At 38.1% G+C, this 22,144-nt stretch overlaps 1 protein-coding gene across 1 annotated transcript in view; it reads right to left on the bottom strand.

The window, feature by feature from the left end:
- Positions 1-1,616: 1,616 nt before the first annotated feature.
- MCM6 (minichromosome maintenance complex component 6) overlaps positions 1,617-22,144 on the bottom strand; it is a 36,049-nt gene continuing 15,521 nt past the window's right edge. The window contains exons 9-17 of the mRNA XM_059394375.1: positions 16,786-16,927; positions 15,966-16,073; positions 14,799-14,954; positions 12,309-12,437; positions 10,950-11,111; positions 9,164-9,299; positions 8,232-8,387; positions 5,895-6,034; positions 1,617-2,078 (exon numbers count right to left, since the gene is read on the bottom strand). Coding sequence (XP_059250358.1) covers positions 1,962-2,078; positions 5,895-6,034; positions 8,232-8,387; positions 9,164-9,299; positions 10,950-11,111; positions 12,309-12,437; positions 14,799-14,954; positions 15,966-16,073; positions 16,786-16,927 — 1,246 coding nt within the window. The 3' untranslated portion in view covers positions 1,617-1,961. The remainder of the gene's footprint in view (positions 2,079-5,894; positions 6,035-8,231; positions 8,388-9,163; positions 9,300-10,949; positions 11,112-12,308; positions 12,438-14,798; positions 14,955-15,965; positions 16,074-16,785; positions 16,928-22,144) is intronic.

Here is a 22,144-nt window from a genome sequence, read left to right as displayed (position 1 = left end):
CTTCTAACATTCAAGTCTTCCAATTCAGAAACATGTTACAGGGATGCCTGGGTGGCTCAGTTAAGCTGCTGCCTTCAGCTCAGGTCATGATCCCAGGGTCCTGGGATTGAATCCCATATAGGTCTCCTTGCTCAACAGGAAGCCTGTTTCTCTCTGCCACTGCCTGCCACTCTGCCTGCTTGTGCTCTGACAAGTAAATAAAATCTTAAAAAAAAAAAAAACCAAAACCCAACCACACACATCTATCCATTTACTTAACATGTGCCTAATTTCTTCATAAGTATCTCAATACATGCTCCATCATCCATTAGCCACTTTACCTCCTTGACAAGTAACATGCAAAAACCGAGGCTTTATTTATAGTAATGACAGCACTATGCTCTGGAAGCCCCTACCCAAATGACGAATTTGATAAGAGAATTCACCAAAAAACTCATCTTTCCTATGCTTCAAATTCCCTTTTAGGTAAATATTTGATCAAATTAAAGTTCAAATTTCTGTCAGTCGGCTTCCCCCCCCCCCCCACCCCCAGGACCTCCCCATCTCATTTTATCATGGTGGGAGTCAGGACAGAGAAGGCTTGTTGCTGTCCCAAGTTTCCACTAGCTGTTACCCAATGTCCTGCCTGTTATTTGTCTGTGCCTTATGCTAGCATCTCCTAACTGCCTCAATGGGAAGCTTGATATCCTATACCCTGGTTTTCTCTTCCCCACTGCTTCTTCCTTCATTAGTTAGGAACGTATCTTTGGCAGAGGAGTTTATAGTCTGCATCTGCTAACTGTGCAATTTCTCCATCCATTCCCAGTTCTCCTCACTCTATTGTTTTCAAGCCACTGGAGAGTGAAGTTATTATTAGTGAACTCACATACAACCTGTAAACATTCCCCAACTAGTCCTGCAGGCCCCCAAATGCCATCTGTTGTTAAAAGGTGCAACAGTGTGAACTGCTACATCATGAACATTCTAATGATGAGAAAAGTAGAATAAAGTTTTAATTTTTATAGACTGTGCTAAAAAACAAAACGCAGAACTGGACTTCATTTTGGAAAGTAATCCCTAAAGTCCCTTATCCAGTCATACGAATTCTAATAAGGACTCCTCACAGGAACCTTATCTTAGAGGCTTACAATGCTATACACTTCCACCCACCTGCCTCACATTAAACAAAAGGGAAAGACTCATGTTTGTGAGTACAGCTGCGCCCCCCTCCACCAATAATTCAAGTTTGAACTGTGTGGGTCCATTTATACATAAATTTTTTCCATAAGTATATTGGAAAACTTTTTAGAGATCTACAACAATTTGAAAAAATTTGTAGACAAACTTTGTAGCCTGGAAATACTGAAAAAATTTAAGTAAAAAAATGTATTACTTTAAGAATACAATATATAATACATATAACATAAAAAATGCATGTTAGTCACCTATATAAATTATTAGTAAGAATTCCAGTCAACAGTAGGCCATTAGTAGTTAAGTGTTTGGGAAGTCAAAAGTTATACACAGAGTTTTGACTGTCTGGGAGATCTGGTGCCCCTAACCTCCATGTTATTCAAGGGTCAACTGCAGATGAAAGCAGTAATTAGAGAAGGGAGGAAATAAATCCAACAGACAACGGCAGGACACAATGTTTTATTCTTATACAAAAAAATAGTAGCTGGCAAGTTATTCACATACCATAGAAGTACTGGACCTTTACCTATACATGTGAAAACATGGTCTTGCTTACAGAAAGCACACACTGGGTTCCAACTTCATTTAGACAAGAAACATAGTTAATGTTAATATAAAAGCATATTATAGGAATATGACACTCAGGACACCAACTAGGCGTTTATTCCTCCAAATAAACCTTCCTGAACCCTTGCTCCCAGAAACATTTCTCTTGCTAGTAAAGCTACATCTGGACTCCAGGCCAAGAAGTAGGGGCCACAATCTCTTGGTTAATTACTTTCAATATTTCAGTCTTCAAGCAAGTAATTAGGATTAACTACCAAGTAGGGATCTTCTTCATAGCTCTCACTTCCTTCTGTGGAGCCTTTTAATCCAGCTTGGGTGAGCTCAATTAGAACATGGTCCTGTGAACACAAACATTTGTCTTCAGCTTTCCAGCAATATTGTAAAAATGCCCCCATCCATAGAACTTGACCCTCCTGAGTGTTTGGTATTAGCATTTTCTTCCATTTCCCCTTCAGAAGAAGTTAGAAGAAAAAGGACTATCCCTGAAAATCTTTACCAAGATTCTGTTAATCTTTCCCACTAGGATACAGACCTTTTCATACCATAAACCTCTTCTGAAAAATTACAAAATACACAGATAATCTCAGCAGACATTGTGATTTTAGTAAGGCTTCCTGGCACACTACAGCTTGTAAATATAATTTCAAAAAAGGTAAGACAGGGGCACCTGCATGGTTTAGTCATTTAAGCGTCTGCCTTTGGCTCAGGTCTTGATCCCAGTCCTGGGATCAAGCCCCACATCAGGCTCACTGCTCAGCAGGAAGCCTGCTTCTCCCTTTCCCTCTGCTTGCTACTACCCCCATTATTCACTCTCAGTCTCTCACTGTCAAATAAATAAATACAATCTTAAAAAAAAAAAGGAAAAAAAAAGATACAATGCATGAAGTTTAAGATTATGCAACTGCAAAATCCTCTTGATAAATATGCTTATCATTGTTTATCACTAAGTGTTTTAATTTCACTTATGTTAATTTTTAATCACTGGCCACTGAACTCTTTCATATACCATCCATTCATAATTCAGTTAAAAGTAGAATCTAAAGATAATTAACATGGAAAAATTTTCACTCTGAGCTATGAGCTAATAAAAGGTAGAATATGCCACAGGTACCTATAAGTCACTCTAAAATACCCAAACAAATGAGGGGCACATGGGTGGCTCAGTTGCTTAGGCATCCAAAGACTTGATTTCAGCTCAGATCATGATGTCAGAGTTGTGACATTAAATCCCCGATCAGGCATGGAGGCTGTTTAAGATTCTCTCTCCTTCTCCCTTTGCCCTTCTCCCCCCCCCCCCCCCCCAGGGCACATGTGTGTTTGTGTTCTCTTTCTCAAAAACCGAAACAAGACAAACCCACAAAGGAGAGGGACTGCCTGCCAAGCCCATAGAGAACTCAGAAAATAGTGATTTGATCCAAAGAAGGCAGAAATGCTCCACAGTATGAGCACTATTGTCACTTTCAAGAGCTCACTTTATGTACTAACACACCCTCACAGTGGAGAACACTTCATCAGCACAATATAATCTCTCTAGTCTTTTGTAGTGAGCTAGCTCAGGTGGTGTAAACTTAAAAATGTAGCCCCAATTTAGATCAGCTAATTTCACCACGTGTCCTAATGTGGATTTCTTGTGTGGGTCGTTTTATCTTACACTGATCCCAGGAGACACTAGGGAGGGAAGGACTGGCCTGGTGCAAACATACTGCCCAGCAGAGAAAGACCTTTGAATGCACACCACCCCAATTTAGCTTTATTTTCATAGATATTATTAAATTCTGATCTGAGTAGCTGTTTTCAACAGGCCTCCTCAAATACATAACCACCTGTAATCATACACTCATATCTACTTCCACAAGTAAGTGACTTTGCAGATGTCACAACCCTGATATGTGACATCCATAACCCTGATATGTGACATCCATAATATTTATACAGTGGACACTAAAGTAAACTGTAGGATAGCCGAATCTGCCATTTAAACACAGAAATTCAGTCATTCAACAAATATTTGACCTTTCCACATACCAGGCACCACAACAGATCTTGGGGATATAGTAGTTAACAAAACAAAGTTCCTGCCCTCTTGGTGCTTGCATTCTAATGAGACAAACTGAACACCTACCACCAGACAATGATAAGCACTATCAAGTAACAGGAAGCAAGATTAGGGATTGCTACTAAGGAGGCTCTTATTCTGACAGCCCAGGCAAGAATCACCTCTTTGAGGAGGTAACATACGAGCAGACATCAGAATGGAAGAGGGGATCTGGGTAAAGAGACAAAGGACAAGTGAAATGTCTTCATGTTTGGTGTGTCTAAGAATAGCAACAAGGCCACCACCCCTGAGGAGCAACAGGAAGAGTCCTATGCAATGAGGTGAACAGGGGATTTGATTGTGTAAGTTTTGCAGGCCATGGTACGGAGACGAGATTTTATTGTAAACATGAGGGAAGGACTGGAAGGTAGGGCCCTAAAACATTTTGATTTGTTAAAAGATCTGTCTGGCTGCTGGACACGGAGCCACTAAACAGGAGGACAGTTAAGATGCTCCTGTCAAAGTCCAGGCAAAGTAGCTAAAGATGTAAAGGTGGGGAGAACAGAACACAGAATACACATACTGAAGGCAGGGCTCACACAGTTTGCTGCTAAAAGGAGAAGCTATGAGGGGAAATTGGAATCACGGATGATTCTAAGGTAGAAGGCTTAGAACAAGTAAGTAAATGGGAATCCTGCGGGGGTGGGGGGAAGAACTGTTTTGAACACAGTGAGTGTGAGATGCCTACAGTTCACAAGAAGGCAGCTGGCTAGACATCTGGAGTTTAAAGAAGAGGTTTAAGAGCTAAATCTGGGAGTCATTAGTGGATGGGTTTAAACTCATAGAACCAAATGAAATCACTCAGGTAATCAATGTAAATAGAGAAGAGGTCTGAGGACTGAAATAGCACTCCATTTAAAAAGTTACAAGATTTGGGACGCCTGGGTGGCTCAGTGGGTTAAGCCACTGTCTTCGGCTCAGGTCATGATCCCAGGGTCCTGGGATCGAGTCTCGCATCGGGCTCTCTGCTCAGCAGGGAGCCTGCTTCCTCCTCTCTCTCTCTCTGCCTGCCTCTCTGCCTACTTGTAACCTCTCTCTGTCAAATAAATAAATGAAAATCTTTAAAAAAAAAAAAAAGTTACAAGATTTGAGAAAAGAGACTAAGTGGAAATAACTAGCAAGATAGGAGAAGAACCAGGAGAATATGATGACTTAGAAGGAGCAATCAAAAGTGACAAGTGTTGGGGCGCCTGGGTGGCTCAGTGGGTTAAGCCGCTGCCTTCGGCTCAGGTCATGATCTCAGGGTCCTAGGATCGAATCCCACATCGGGCTCTCTGCTCAGCAGGGAGCCTGCTTCCTCTCTCTGCCTGCCTCTCTGCCTACTTGTGATCTCTCTGTCAAATAAATAAATAAAATCTTAAAAAAAAAAAAAAGTGACAAGTGTTACGGACAGGCTGAATATAGAGAATGACCAACTGATGTGAGGAGGGAGGAGGTATGCCTGTAATGGTCCCATATGAGAGTGGGAGAAGTCACAGCACTGGGCAGTGCCAGTGTGAGGTTGTAAGATGTAGTAAACAACGGTCCATTTGAGATTAGTGGTCATATATTTAAAGTAAGACATGGCCCGTGATTTGTCTGTCTTTCTCCAGATACTTTTAACTGCTCAGATGCAGTATAGTAGAAAAATTATATTTAACCAATGCAGGGTTTTCACCAATCAAGTAAAACAGAGAGAATACAGCTTAAAGTTTGAGAAAAGAGTGATCATTGGGACAGACCACATGTAAGCTCAGTGATGTAGGAGGATATGGGGAAGAAGAAACAGTAAAGAAGAGATGGGGGTCAGAATGCTTGCAGGTTTACGGCTAAGGGAGTAGAAAACATTAGTTAAAAATGCTCAGTAAGATCCGAATTCCACCTTCCCAGATTTAACTTAGGTTCTGCTGTTTCAGCAGAGAAAAGAAGTCAATTAACCGCTGTAAATTCTCTTTTTTAACAACTCATAATTTTGACTAGATCCCAAGAACACACAAAAAATGAACATTTATGAACCAGAGGTATAAGGCATGGACTCCCGCCCTCATTAATAATCACGCAAGAGTAGTTCTGTACATACATAGTGGGTGAGTCGATGAATGACTTTCTCTATGATTCTCTTTTTATTTATAAGTTCCTCTTCAGAATCTATTTCTGATTCGATTTCCTTCAAGTACCAGTTAACAAGCTCACTCCTCTTTAATGCCGACTCATCCTCTTCTGCAACAAAAAATACATTTCAAAAGGATTAAATTTTCCTTCTAGCAAGCTATATTGCCAATCTGTAGGGTTTGCATATACAAGATAATGTACAGATTAGATAACCATCAACCTGTCAGAAAGTGTATCTGCTAAAGTAGGATTTGCAATGTTTCAGCATAAGCTTGAAATAACCTGTCATATTACTTGTATTAAATTATGCTTCACTTTATCCTGAGGGAAAAAATCTAATAAAATAGAGATCATAAGAAACAAGTTTCTAAAAGCTATTAGGATTTCAAACTATGAACGTGTTTCCTTCACCTTATGCTTCATCACCCATGCGAACGTTTGCCAATAGCAGCTGAAAGCATAAATTAGCAACAGCAACAAAACTTCTTAAACATAACTCTTCCTTTTGGAACAAGGAAGACTTTATGCAGCTGGGATCAGCCAAGAAATGTACTCAAAATAAAAAACTACCGATTTATTTCAGCAAGGTCTATCTACATTGGATGACTGTCTACTTAAGAGTTCAAAGCAGAACTTAAATGTCATAAGAAAAGCTGGAACTTGGATAATATAACTACTATAGAAACGAAGTATAATAAAAGAAAACTACTTAGTCTTGACTCTAGTGATTGCTAATAAAATATAAAATCAAGACAAGAAAATTCCAGCTTTACTGACAATGCCTTTGAAAAGTTTTACTATGCATGTACTGAAATTTCATTATCTAAATGTTCTTGGTAAGTGACCTTCTTGGTTTAAAGTTGTGTTCCCTGTACAGGGTGGCTTAGATCAGTCCCACATCCCCACATCGGGCTTCCTGCTCAGTGGGGAGTCTGCATCTACCGCTGCCTCTCCCCCCAGCTTGCGCTTGTGTTCTCTCTTGCAAAGATAAGTTAATAAAATCTTAAAAAAAAAAAAAAAAAAAGTTGTGCTCCCTGTGCTAGACTAGAAAAGAGCTGCCCACCTGAAGACTGAGAATTCATAACTTACTTGACTGGGTGAACAGTATCTTTTTTTTTTTTTAAAGGAAGACCTAGCAGAATTTATCTGTGGAATGCATATAGTGTCCGGGTGCTAACCATATCTGTTTGATTAATGGTTTGCCATGTTTAAAATTCAGTTGCATGATAAGGAGAAAAATGAAATACAATGTGAACACGAGAAGATGTGAACTCCCAAATGTTTTCATGTGAGAAGAGGGTGGGGCTAACACCTGTCTGTCCCAGTGGCTCTTCACTGCCTTCTCTCTTTCCTCCCACTGGCCTACAATTCTAAGGAAACAAGGGCAAAAACTACAGGGCTCAAACCTTTAGTAAGACAATCTCTACTGTTCTCTTCTTCCATCACAGGCAGGATACTGAGGAGAGTATACGTAGGGAAAACAGCATTTTAAGTAAGAACTACCTGATGGCTAACCACCAAATGAAAAGTTTAAGTTCAGCCTCTTGATTTCATCATTTTCCCTTCTGCCTGAGGATTAATGATAGGCATGTTAGAAAAGCATAGTAAAACAGTCAGGGTAGGAAGTGTACTAGGGCGCCTGGTTGGCTCAGTGGGTTGTCTCTGCTTCGGCTTGGGTCATGATCTTGGGGTCCTGGGATCAAGCCCCGCATCGGGCTCTCTGCTCAGTGGGAAGCCTGCTTCCTCCTCTCTCTTCCCCCTCCCTCCTCCCTGCCTACTTATGATCTCTTTCTCTGTCAAATAAATAAAATCTTAAAAAAAAAAGGAAGCGTACTAGTTTTAGATATCACACTTTACCTATGGAGAAACAAGGATTTTACTTACTTCATTTTTAGTAGAAAATAACTGGCTAATATGGTCCTTTCAGTTCAATTACTTGCCTATGAAATATAAATAACCTAGAGTCCATCCATTTGAAGTAAAGTTATTCTAAGGAGCACTGATTTTGCATCTGTATAAACATTTGCTAAGTGCTTCTTTACATATTATCAGATCCCAACTTCTGCTTCCCAAAAATATTAAAATGGGCCAAGAACATTAAACAAATGACCTTTATCTGACAATGAACCTATGGGTAAATGTTCAGACTGTCAGATATAATGATATCCCAAAGATTTTCTTTGCCAAAATGAGCTTGTATAACAATTTATTATCTGACAAAACAAATCTTTAGCAAGAGAATTGGTTTATGCAAATAAAACTTACATAACGACTGAGGATGTGCACACACTAGGTAGAGCCTTACCTTCCTCCATCTTCCTGAGGTGAAGCACAATTAGGTTAGAGATTCGGCAGTACTCAGGGAAGCTCAGCCTTAAGGATGCTTTAGGAACCAAATCCTGGTTTATGTCTTCACTGTGGCCATTGATTCCATTCACAGGAGCAGGGCTGTCAACATGACCTAAGTGAAATTATCAACCATCTGAATCTTGTTTTTGTGCTTCCAACACTTCCCTCTCAAATGTTTATGAGTATATTACATCTGTTTTAATAATAACTTCTAAACAAGCATATAGTTATACTTAGTATTTAGTAATTCTACAAATAAATTAGAAGCAAATTTGTAAATGTTACTAGTGAAGTCAAAACTAATTTGGAAGGGGTTGCTTGGGTGGCTTAGTCGGTTAAATGCCTGACTCTTGATTTTAGCTCAGGTCATGATCTCAGGGTGGTGAGATTGAGCCCCCATGAAGGACTCCATGTGTGCAGTCTCCTTAAGATTCTTACTGTCCCTCCTTCCTCCTTGTGTGGGTGCACTCTCTCCAAACAAAAACAAAAACAAAACAAAACAAAGAACAAACAAAAAAAAACTAAATGGGAAGGATGGCAGATATAAAGATTTCATGATCTAAAAGTTCATTTGCAATATTATACACAAAATTTAAAAACCTGGTATTTGTCTGGTCCAGTGTACTCAAGAACAAGTGTTTAATTCAAAAGCAAAATAACAATAAATAAGGCTGGGGAATTAGGTCCACTCTCACCATTTTGGTGTATTTTCTTTCAGTCTTTCAAGCATATATATTTTATATTAACTATTTAATTGTATTTTATTTTGTAAGCAGTATAATTCAATATCCATTTTTCCCCCTTTTGCTATACAACAAGTATATTTTACCATAACATCTCAGAGAACACTTTGGTCCCTAACTCCGGAACAGTAAAAAAGAGTCTCACCATTGATGCCATCTGGGCTCTCATCTACCTCCATCTGGGCCTCTTCTTCTTGATCTAAATTAACATCAGGTGTTTCTACTCGGATGATTGACTTATTCAGTAACCTGAAAGCTTCCTTCACATGTTTTGGCTGGACCTAAACCAATCAAGAGGAGGTAAATCAAGAAAGTCAGTTTTCTTCATATACTACACAGATTTTCTCCGTACCAAATCACAGTAGCATTTTAGTTTTCTCACACACACATAAAACACGAGTTAACACCATAAATTCACCAGAATGGCTTAAAAAGACTAGTACTATACAGTATTGAAAAGAATGTAGAACAACTTTCATTCACTGCTGGTGGGAACGCAAATTGATACAACTACTATGGAAGCATTTTGGCAGTCTTTACTGAACTGAACACACGTACGACCTATAACAATTCTACTTCTAGGTGTATACCCAATAGAAATGTACACACACCTGTATATCATATAGACCCAAAGACATGTATATCCCACTAGAACCCAAATCGGAAACTATCCAAACATCCATTAACAAAAGATAGGTGAATCATTGTGACATACTGACAGAATATTACACAGCAATGAAAATGGGCAAACTACTTCTACACAAAACCTGGATGACATCTTAAAAGTGTTAATGCTGTAAGGGGGGACATATTCTATGACTGCGCTTAAATAAAGTAATGGTTCTCCTTAAATCCTCACATATATGGTCAAATTATTTTTGACAACAGTGTCAAGACCACTCCTTGGGGAAAGCAGTCTCTTCAAAAAATGATACTGGGGAAACTGGATATCTTATATAAAAGAATGTAGTTAGACCCCTACCTTATATCACATAAAAAGTTAACTCAAAACAGAATGAAGACCTAAAACTATAAAACATATGTAAGAAAACACAGGAAAAAAAGCCTCAGGACATCGGATTTGATAGTGGTGTCAAAAGAACAGTCAACAAAAGGGAAAAATGACAAAGGAAATAATATACAATTCAAAAACTTCTGAGCATCAAGATAATCAACAGAGTAAAAAAGGCAACCTACAGAATGGGGTAAAATATCTGCATGTTAGATATCTGATAAGGGATTAATATCTAAAACATATAAATACCCATGTTCATTGCAGTATTCACAAAAGTCAAGAGGTGGAAGTGACCCTAATGTCCACTGATGGATCAATGGATAAATAAAATATGGTACACAGTATCCTCTCTTATTCTCTGGGATTATGTTCCAGACCGCAGGGGATCCCTAAACTATAGGTAGTATTTAACCTTACTTAAACTGTTTTTTTTCCTGTCCATACATACTATGATAAAGTTTAATTTATAAATTAAATTATAAATTGCAAATTAAATTATAAATTAGGTACAGTAACAGCTTAACAATAATGAATAATAAAATGGAACAATTACAACAATATACTATAATGAAAGTTATGTGAATGTGGTCTCTCTCAAAATAACTTACTACACTGTACTCACCCTTCCTGTGATGTGATGATGTAACTAGTCTTCTACTGACTTTCTGACAAAACTTCAGGAGGATCACCTACCTGTTAATGGTAACTCACCTCAATATGTACTCTATAATGTACAAAATGATTATTTCATATTAATCTAACTGTATTCAATAAATGCTTAACAGCAACTTTCAAGGGAGAAATCCTAGCATCATGTATCCTATGAGCATTCAACTGTCATACCAAAGATAAAAACATGCTTATAAACCAACAAATCAATTGCACTTTCCTCCCATTATTAAAGTGACTTTGATACCTCGTCACAGCAGTGCATTCGAGCCATTGCTTCAGAGAGACGGATCATGCTCTCAAGCTGTCGCACTGTAATCCTCCATGAAGACTTGGTTACTCCAGAGCCATCCCTCTGGCGGAGACGTTTATACTGTTCCACAATGAAATCCTCTGACTCCTTAGAAATCTGTTTTAGAACATGCCCAAAGTCAGAGCTTTTCTACTTAATGGGAGCTGCATTAAACATAAGTTTAAGAGCCTTCCAGGTTAAGACACTCTGGAGAACTGAAAGGGTCAAACTTTGAAGTCAACAAAGAATTAACACTGAAATGCATTTTATAAGAAACTAAACTAAGGACACCTGTGAATTTCATATACTAATTTTATAAACAGGAATACAACAGGGTAGTTAAGCAAATGCCATTTCTAAAAGACATAAAACAAGCTGAAGCAGTGGAATAGGATGTAATACCTTTTAAGCCCAAGATGCCAAAGCTCATTAAACAAATTAGTGCTCAAACTATTCTTGAAACTCAGTTAATTAACTTATGCTGTCTTTGGGGAAAAAGAGGTCTATACACATGCACGTACACACCAGCTGTTTCAGTAAACCTTATTATTTGTTGAATAACAACAACAAAGTGAGAATACTAAAAGAATACTCAGTTTTTCAGAGTGAGGAACTCAGCCTAATTAAAGAAGCCTGCTAAGGTCACAGGACCGGTTACCACACAGTCATAGAGAACAAAAGCCGCCTTCAACAGACATGACCAATAACCCTTACTTTTAAATGTCTCATTAAGCTTCTTTCAGGACAGTGAGAATCAATCCCATATTGTGGAAAATCAGTGAAGGTGACAGATAATTAAAATCTAAAAGGAATTCCCCAAAGTTGAAGCAGACAATTGTGTAAAAACTTTTTTTTTTGGTATTCAAAAAAAAAAATTTTTTTTTTTGGTATACTGTTTTAGGAAAATGTTCAATTAAATGAACTACATCAATTACTGTAAAATATTAAGCCACGTTCCTAAAGGAACCCAAATTTCTCCTTAGAGAAAGATTCAAGAACATTCAGTAGACTATTGATTTGAGCTCATGTAATTTTAAGATTCTTAGGAATAACGGCTGAAATAAAAGTATGCTCTACTTTATTTGGTTATCCAAAATTCTTCACCCATTAAAAATTTTTTATTAGCACCTAACAAGAAAAAGAAAATTATTCACATTTTAAGAAAATTTCCTCTTCTCAACTCTCTGAAGAAACATTGTTCCTCAAAACAGAAAATCTCAAAAAGAAAAAAATAACTACAGGTTCATTTAATTTCCACAGAACCCTTTTTAATGCCCTCTTAAATACCCTATTCCAGTACAAAAGGCCAGTTACCTTGGGTTTAAACTGTCTTGCAAAGAGAAGATACCTCCTGATATCATCAAGAGAATAGACACGATCAATCGAATCCTCAATTCTTGAATGCAAGTCTACTATCCGTCTGGCAATAGCATAATCTGTAACCTAATTCAGAAGAAGAAAATCACTTTGGTCAGTCACAACAATATCCACTCCAGATGATCCCTGGCATTAATAAATTACTTATAGCTAAAAACAAGCTCTAATGTGCCACTAACAGCTGTAAGTTTCTGAGCAAAGTTTGGTACCAGTTTCATTTAAAATCAAAAAGTTTAATACATACATTTGCCCCACTCTAAGAATATTCTTGAAGGAATTAACGGACTTTAAGATTTCTTGGATGCTCCGTATATCCACACTGTTGCCTTAAGTTTGTCAAGAAGCATTTTTTAAAGAAAAGATTTTATTTATTTATTTGACAGAGATCACAAGAACGCAGAGAGGCAGGCAGGCAGAGAGAGGGGGAGACAGGCTCTCTGCTCAGCAGAGAGCCGGATGCGGGGCTCGATCCCAGGACCCTGAGATACCTGAGCCAAAGGCAGAGGCTTAACCCACTGAGTGACCAAGGCGCCCCTGTCAAGAAGCATTTACTCATGTAACCCTCACAAAAATCTTATTAGGTAGGTAATATTGTCCTTATTTTACATATAAGTAAGTTGAGGCCCAGAGAGGTAAAATAGCTTGTCTGACATCACAATACATAATGGAGCCAGGATTTGAATAGTCTAGGTTCAGAGTTCATGCTCTTAGCCACAACATTATACAGCCACTTGTGACTATATGAAGATAATCAGAGAATTGTTATTAACATAAAAAAAGGGGCACCTAGGTGGCCCAGTTGGCTAAGCGTCTGCCTCTAGCTGAGGTCATGATCCCAGGGTCCTTGGATCAAGTCCCACCTCTGGTTCCTTGCTCAGCGGAGGGACTGCTTCTCCCTCTGCTTGCTGCTCCCCCTGCTTGTGCTCTCTCTCTCTTACAAATAAGTGAATAAAATCTTAAAAATACACACACAGACGCACGAAAAATAAGCAACTTTCTCTCCAACAGTACAAAAAAAGCACCAAATAGACATGTTAATATGTGAAATAATGGGAACATGGGTCCTACATGCATTATTCTATTTCTTGCAACTGTTTTTTAAGTTTGAAATTATTTTCCATTAAAAAGTTTAAAAGCGGGGCACCTGGGTGGTTCAGTGGGTTAAAGCCTCTGCCTTCGGCTCAGGTCATGATCTCAGGGTCCTGGCATCTAGTTCCACATAGGGCTCTCTGCTCTGCCGGGACCCTGCTTCTCTCTGCCTGCCTCTCTGCCTGTGATCTCTGTCAAATAAATAAATAAGTAAAATCTTAAAAAAAAAAAGTTTAAAAACTAAATTAAAGAATCACATATAAACAAAAATATATGAAAATCAGACAACACCCAGCTATGAGGGTAGAGATGGGGAAGGAGGAGGACTGGGTTAAATATTTACATGGACTTGTGAAGGGAAAAAAACAAAACATAAAAAACTAAAGATCCCCAAACATTCAGATAATGGAATACAGCTTTTATTTAGATAATAAATGCTTTAATCAAGAGGTAATCATTTTGTCTAATCTAATGTAGGACTTTCGTGCTCAGTGATTAACAGTATAGCCCATAATGTTAGCTTCCATATAATGTCATTTTGTACTTCTGTGCACATCTGAGCTGTGCAATGTGGCTAAATATTTAAGTCTAGGTATAAGTAACTTTAATAACTAACCAAGTAAATCCACAAGTTTATAGCTAACCTTAATACATTCAAGAACTGGATGGGAAGATATAGGAAGATAAATGACTCATTTGTCATTTTTTTGTCATTTGTCATTGATTTGGTGGAAAATATTTCTTTGGTATCCCAATTTTCTCTAAGCTTACTTAAAAACAAACAGACAAACAAAAAACCAGAAAAAACCAACACCCAACCAAAAAAATCCCTCTCTTTAGGAGTATAGCTGGGAGTTAACTGTAATATGTTTCATCTCTTGAGAATTAAAAAAAAAAACAGAGGTGCCTGGGTGGTTTAGTCGGTTGAATGTCTGCCTTTAGCTCAGGTCATGATCTCAGGGTCCTGGGATTGAGCCCTGCATTGGGAGGGCTCCAAGCAGGGAGCCTGCTTCTCCCTCCCCTGCTCCCCCTACTTGTGGTCTGTCAAATAAATAAACAAAATCGTTAAAAAAAAAATAAAAAAATAAAAAACAGTAGCAAAAACAACAAAAAACTCCATATTCCTTAACACAATTAAGTGGAACCAGCAATTAAAGTGACCTTATTTTGATGTGCTTAATAAACATTTTTCCCAATCTTGTGCCATTCTGAGAGAAATGAAAGTCAGTGCGAACGTACGCACCAGCTGTTCGAGAGTACATCCTACAGTCTTGTCTCCTTCAATTAATCAAACTGGAAATAACAAAGGAAGCCAACAGTGACAGTTCACACAGTTACCTCATTGCATTCATCCACAAGTATAAAGAAGAGATCAAATCGGGACATGATGGGAGCTGACAAATTTATATTTTGTTTCAAAGATTTTGATCTGTCATAATGCCCACCAATTGGGTTTGCTGCTGCCAAAATGGATGTCCTGGCATTCAGAGTAGCCTGACCACAAAAGAAATCATTGTTAAAGGTTTAAAAAGACATCTGGAATGGCTAATAAACACAAGACAAAATGCTCAATCTTACTCATAATTAACTAAATGCAAACCAAAATATTAAGGCATCATTTTTCACTTACTGAATCATCAAAACTAAAGTCTGATTATGTATAGCAAACAGGTACTCCCATATTAATGGTGGTGATACCACACACACACACTCGTTAAGCCAGCAATCTGTTAGGAATTTATCTTGCAGCTAAGTACAGTAAAATGCATGTTCAAGGATGTTTACTACAATATGGCTTATAATCAAAAGGCGGAAAATGACCAGGAGTCTAGTAAACCTAATGAACCAAACTGGGGTACAGAGATTTGAAAACCATGTGGTAACATAAATACTAAATGGATCTAATATGTACTGGTATAGAAAGGTCGCCAAAATAAAACTATGAACCTAAATGAGCAAAGAACTAATTTACATGTATTATGCCTACTTATGTACGAAAAATTTCTGCAAGTGCTGTAACTTCTGAACATTTATTGGTGACAGGAGCTATGGGGAAGATTTCACCCTTTAATTTATATTTTTTTCCACTGCTTAAATTTTCCTTACCTATTTGAATGCATTACTTTTATTTAAGAAGTTTGGTTCCTAAGTTGGTTAAAATACTGTACTTATTATTTTCATTTAAATAATCTACTGACTTTGATTATTTTTTGTTGCAATTGGAAGCACACATTATCAAAGAATACAGAAGCTTGATGGAAATTCTGAGAGGTGAAGTGCTAAAAATTTCACCAACACTTTCTCTGCTTTCTGTCATAGCAACACATTTTCAAAATACCCAAAAAGTACCTATAATTTGGATTAATAATGCTCAGGGCTATGTTTCCCATTTCAATGATCAACACTTCATGTTGAAATAATGCATTTTATCCAAGTGAATGTCTCTAGAACAACACTAGTCTTTAAGCCTAAGGCATGATGTAGAACAGAAGTGAACACACATACCTTCACCCCTGCTTTAGTGATGGAGATGGTCTGCTGTTCCATAGCTTCATGAATAGCAACTTGATCCCGCACATCCATCTTATCAAATTCATCAATACAACATACACCCTTGTAACCAAACAAATTAGCATAAGAAACTGCCTCTGAGATGCCAAATGGCAAACATAAACTCAAGTTTGCTACCACAGAGACCTTTTCATTCTCTAAACAACTCTAAGGTAAGTAAGTAATCTTAATTTCCTCTACTAGAGTAGGATAGTTCGACAGATTCCAGAGCTAGAAGAAACCATATATGTTGACTCATTTTAACCAAGAGCAAGATTACTTATATTCAGTTATAGTTATATATGGTTACTTATTGCATTCTTATTCAACATCAAAACCTTGTGTAAATCTCTGGGTCAAATATTCTGGCACCTGAGCATTGATTTTAGACTGGGGTAGTGAAGGGTAAAGTTGGAACATAAAGTCTATAAACATAGAGGTATAGCCTATATGCCTTTACAGATCTAACAGATCTATGTCAAATACATGTAAAATGCAAGAAACATACCCATAAAGGTGTCATGGTCTGGAAAGGAACAAATGCTGGGAACTATTAGTCACAGCAAACACAGGCTCAGGGCAGATGATACATTCCAGAGCCCAGGAAGTAATTAATGATGACAATCTCAATTAAATTCAAGATTAATGAAATTATGAATCATTTACTAAAATGTTTTTTTTTAAGGGTATCTCTTTAATAGAAAGTTACAGCCCTTTTTGATAGCATAGGGACTATTCTGATTTCTTTATAACCCAAAGTATAAAAGATTCTTACATTATCAGCCAACATCAAAGCTCCAGCTTCAATAACAAATTCATGAGATTCTTCATCTCTTACAACAGCTGCTGTTAAGCCAGCAGCACTGGATGCTTTGCCACTGGTGTAGACAGCTCTGGGACTGAACTCCTCCACATGCCTGTTCAAAGTTATCATATTCATTAACACATGATTATAAGCGTCCTTTCTAGAAATGTCAGCCAACAAGCTTATGTCAATCAAAAATTTAAATTTCTTAAAGAACATCTGAGAGAGGTATTAAACATAATCAATTCATAAAGATATATATATCACAGACTAAACAGAAAGCCTTATTATCTCCTTTGGTCTTTTAAATCAACTTAAATACATTCCTGTCAAATGGAAGATGAAGTTCATACACAACAAGAACATCATTTTAAAAGAAGTCTTTAATAATAAAGTTTGGCAGGGTGCCTGGGTGGCTCAGTGGGTTAAAGCCTCTGCCTTCAGCTCAGGTCATGATCCCAGGGTCCTGGGATCGAACCCCACATTGGGCTCTCTGCTTAGCAAGGAGCTTGCTTCCTCCTCTCTCTCTGCCTGCCTCTCTGCCTACTTGTGATATGTCAAATAAATAAATAAAATCTTAAAAAAAAAAAAAAAGTTTGACAACAATCATCTATTAGAAGGCCTTCCACTTAAAAAACAAGAGGGCGCCTGGGTGGCTCAGTAGGTTAAGCCTCTGCCTTTGCCTCAGGTCATGATCTCAGGATCCTGGGATCAAGGTCCGTATTGGGCTCTCTGCTCAGCGAGGAGCCTGCTTACCCCCAACTTTCTCTCTGCCTGCCTCTCTGCCTACTAGTGATCTCTCTCTCTCTGTCAAATAAATAAATAAAATCAAATAAAATCTTTAAAAAAAAAAAAGATTTTATTTATTTATTTGACAGAGAGAGAGAGATCACAAGTAGGCAGAGAGGCAGAGAGAGAGAGAGAGAGAGAGGAGGAAGCAGGCTCCCCGCCGAGCAGAGAGCCCAATTCGGCACTCGATCCCGGGACCCCGAGACCATGACCCGAGCCAAAGGCAGCGGCTTAACCACTGAGCCACCCAGGCGCCCCTAATAAATAAAATCTTAAAAAAAAAAAAAAGAGAGAGAGAGATTTAAAAAACAAAACAAGGGCGCCTGGGTGACTCAGTGGGTTAAGGCCTCTGCCTTTGGCTCAGGTCATGATCCCAGTTCCTGGGATCGAGCCCCACATCAGGCTCTCTGCTCAGCAGGGAGCTTGCTTCCCTTCCTCTCTCTCTGCCTACTTGTGATCTCTGCCAAATAAATAAACAAATAAACAAAAAATCTAAAAAACAAAACAAGACAAAACTGTACCTGAAATTTATTCCAAAGTAATGGGTTGGTTTAAGATCTAAAAATCAACACTTTGCTGTATCAACAGAATAAAGGATAAGAAGGATCTCAACAGATGCAGAAAAAGCATGTGACAAAATCCAACACCTTTTATAATAAAAAGTCAACAAACTATAAATAGAAGAGTATTTCCCACAACTTAATAAGGGCATCTTTGAAAACCCACAGCTAACATCATACTTAATGGTAACAGGATGAATTCTTTCTCCCTAAGTTCAGGAAGAAGATACAGATGTTCACTCTTGTGATTTCTGCAATATTATACTTGAAAAGTCTAGCTGGGGCAATTAGGGAAAAAAAAAAAAACAAAAGGCACCTATATTTGAAAGGAAGAATAACTATCACTATTCCCAGATAACATGACCTTGTAGGTAAAAAAAAAACCCTATGGAATCCACTAAAACAATAAATAAGTACTTGCGCAAGGTTGCAAGATAAATATCCACAATCTATTGTATTTCTATACACCTGCAATGAATAAGCCAAAAATGAAAATAAGAAAATGGTTCTATTTACAATAGCATGAAAAAGAACACTTGTGAACAGATTTAAAGAAGCACTAGCTTATACTGTGAACACTACAAAACACTGTTGAAAAAAATTTTAAAACCTAAATAAATGGAAAGAGATCACATGTTCATGGATCAAAAGACTTAAAATTGTTAAAAAGACAATATACCTCAAATTGATCTACAGATTAATGCAATCACTTAATATCACAACTGGCTTCTTTGTAGAAACTGACAAAGTGGATCCTACAATTCATGTAGGGAGCACCTGAGTGGCTCAGCTGGTTGGGTGTCTGGTTCTTGATTTCAGCTTGGGTCAAGATCTCAGGGTTGTGAGATCGAGCCCCACACTGGGCTCCAATCTGGGTGTGAAGCCGTCTTGGGATTCTTTTTCTCTCTCTCCCTCTGCTCCTCCCCCTGCCACTCTTGTGCGTTCCCTCTAAAACAAACTAAAAAATAAATAAATAAAACGGAATTCATGCGAAAACTCAAGGTACCCAAAATAGCCAAAACAACCTGGAAAAAGAAGAGTTGGATGACTCACAGTTCTGATTTTAAAACTTACTACAAAACTATCATAATCAAGATAATGCGGTATTGGCCTAAGGACAGACATAGAGATTATGAAATATATCTGAGAGTCTAGAAATAAACCCTGATACTTATAGTCAACTGATTTTCAACAAAGGTGCCAAAAACAATTCAACAGGGTAAAAGAATAGCCTTGGCATTCAACAACTGGATATCCACATGCAAAAGAATAAACCCTACCTCATACGATGTAAAAAATTAACTCAAAATGGATCAAGGACCTAATTTATTTGTTTTTTATCTGAGAGAGAGTGAGATAGAACAGTAGTGGGTGCAAGAGCAGAGGGAGAGGGAGAAGCGGACTACCCATGGAGCACAGAGCCTGATGTGGTGCTGAACCCAAGACTTCAGGATCATAACCTGAGACGAATGTAGATGCTTAACCAACTGAGCCACCCAGGCACCTAAAGGAACTAAATTTTAAGAGCTCAAATGATCCCAAAGAACTGCAAACAGAGACTTCAACAGATACATGCACATCAATGTTCACAGCAGTCTTATTCACAAATGTCCATCAATGGATGAAGAGATAAAACAAAAGGTGGTAAATCCATACAAGCAATTATTATTCACTTTTGTAAAAGAAAGGAATTCTAAGACATTCTACAACATGGATGGCCCCTGAATATTATGCTAAGTGAAATAAACCAGTCACAAAAGGACAAATAGTATATGATTCCATGTATACGAGAGATCTAGAACAATCAAATTTAGAGACAGAAAGGATGGTGGTTGCTAAGGGCTGGGACTGGGATGAATGTGAAGTTACTGTTTATTTATTTAAAATGTTACTGCGATGATCTGGGATCTCATCCTTTTTCCTATTTTTAAAGATTTTTATTTATTTGACAGAGAGAGATCACAAGTAGGCAGAGAGGCAAGCAGAGGCAGGGTGGGGGGGTGGAGCAGGTTCCGTGCTGAGCAGAGAGCCGGATGCGGGGCTCGATCCCAGGACTCTGAGATCATGACCTGAGCTGAAGGTATAGGCTTAACCCAATGAACCACCCAGGTGCCTGAAGCTACTTTTTTTTTTTTTTCCAAAGTTACTTTTTTAATGCAGACTTTCAGCTTGGGAGATGAAGGAGTTCTGAAGATGAATGGTGGCGATGACTGCACAATCTGAATGTACTTAATGCCACTGAAATGTACATGTAAAAATACTTGAAATGGTAAATGTGATGTATATTTTACAATTAAAAAAAGGTGAAAACTTATATACTAATAATGTTCATAGCAGCATTGCTTATAAAAGCCAAAGTAAAAATAATCCAAATGCCCATTAACTAATAAATAGATTATTAAGTGTGGTACATACATATGAATATTAGGTAATAAAAGGACATGAAATACCAGCATGCTCCAACATGGCTGAACCTTGAATACATTATGCTAAGTAGAAGCAGCCAGTCACAATGAATCACAAAGTACATGATTACATCTACAGGAAATGTCCAGATAGATGCAAACATAGATTAGTTGTTGCCTATAGCCAGCAGGGAGAATGAAGGCTGCTAGAGGGTACAGGATTTCTTTTTAGGTAATGAATATGTTGTACACTTAGTTCTGTGATGGTCATACAACTCTATGAATATACTAAAACCACTGAATTGTATAATTTGAAGTGGTGAATTTTATGATATGGAAATTATATTGCAATAAAAATGCAAAAAATCTGCACTAGATATAAAAGGCTATTTCGTTTTTTAGTTTAAAGATTTTTTTTTTTTTTTTTGACAGACAATGATCACAAGTAGGCAGAGAGCAGGCAGGAAGAGAGGGAAACAGGCTCCCCACTGAGCAGAGAGCCCAATTTGGGGCTAGATCCCAGGCCCCTGAGATCATGACCTGAGCCGAAGGCAGAGGCTTAACCCACTAAGCCATCCAGGCGCCCCCAGGACTATTATTTTCAAATCTAAAGCCTATTCCTTGATACCCGTGAAGGAAATAATATTTACTTATAAAATTCCAAACCAACTAAAAATGTTCTCAGTTCTAAAACAGTGCCACGTTACAAAATTTCTGAAACAAATAAAAGAAAAGCAGCTTGATAAAGTATGAGGAGCACAAGCTTTGCATTCAGATACATCCGCGTACAAATATTTATGGCTCAGCAGTCACGTGTTAGCCTTGAGAAGTTGGGTAATTTACTAAGTTTCAGATAAGTTGTGTTTGCTTCCCCCCAAAAGATGATTATTTTACAACCCTGTATGGGTGCTGTGAGGGTAAGATGGATATACATACACAGCACCAACACAGCAGGTGTTTCAAAACTAGTTGCTATTACTTTGACCTCTAAGTTTCTTAAAAGTTTGAAAGTAGGGGCACCTGGGTGGCTCAGTGGGTTAAACCGCTGCCTTCAGCTCAGGTCATGGTCTCAGGGTCCTGGGATCGAGCCCCACATCAGGCTCTTTGCTCAGCAGGGAGCCTGCTTCCCCCTCTCTCTCTGCCTACCTGTGATCTTCCTCTGTCAGATAAATAAATAAAATCTTAAAAAAAAAAAAAGTTTGAAAGTAAGCAAGTATTTACTATAGCTTCTTAAAAATAAGCAAATAATTGCTAAAACAGTACACATGCTGGGGTTTTTTTGTTTTTAAAGATTTTATTTATTCATTTGACAGACAGAGCTCACAAGTAAGCAGAGAGGCAGGCAGAGAGAGAGGAGGAAGCACGTTCCCAGCAGAGCAGAAAGCCTGATATGCGGCTTGATCCCAGGACCCTATGACCATGACCTGAGCCGAAGGCAGAGGCTTAACCCACTGAGCCACCCAGGCGCCCCATTAGTACACATGCTGTTAAGGTTACCACAACGTGCCTCATCCTTACTGCACTGCAACTGGAAAGCATGTCCTATTTAAAAACCTTAAAAATGTTTGTATCCTT

This window comes from Mustela nigripes, chromosome 3 (assembly GCF_022355385.1).
Source record: "Mustela nigripes isolate SB6536 chromosome 3, MUSNIG.SB6536, whole genome shotgun sequence".
In the NCBI taxonomy this organism is placed as follows: domain Eukaryota; kingdom Metazoa; phylum Chordata; class Mammalia; order Carnivora; family Mustelidae; genus Mustela; species Mustela nigripes.
Note: the sequence above shows the minus strand (reverse complement) of the source record. Positions and strands in the feature narration are given on the sequence as shown.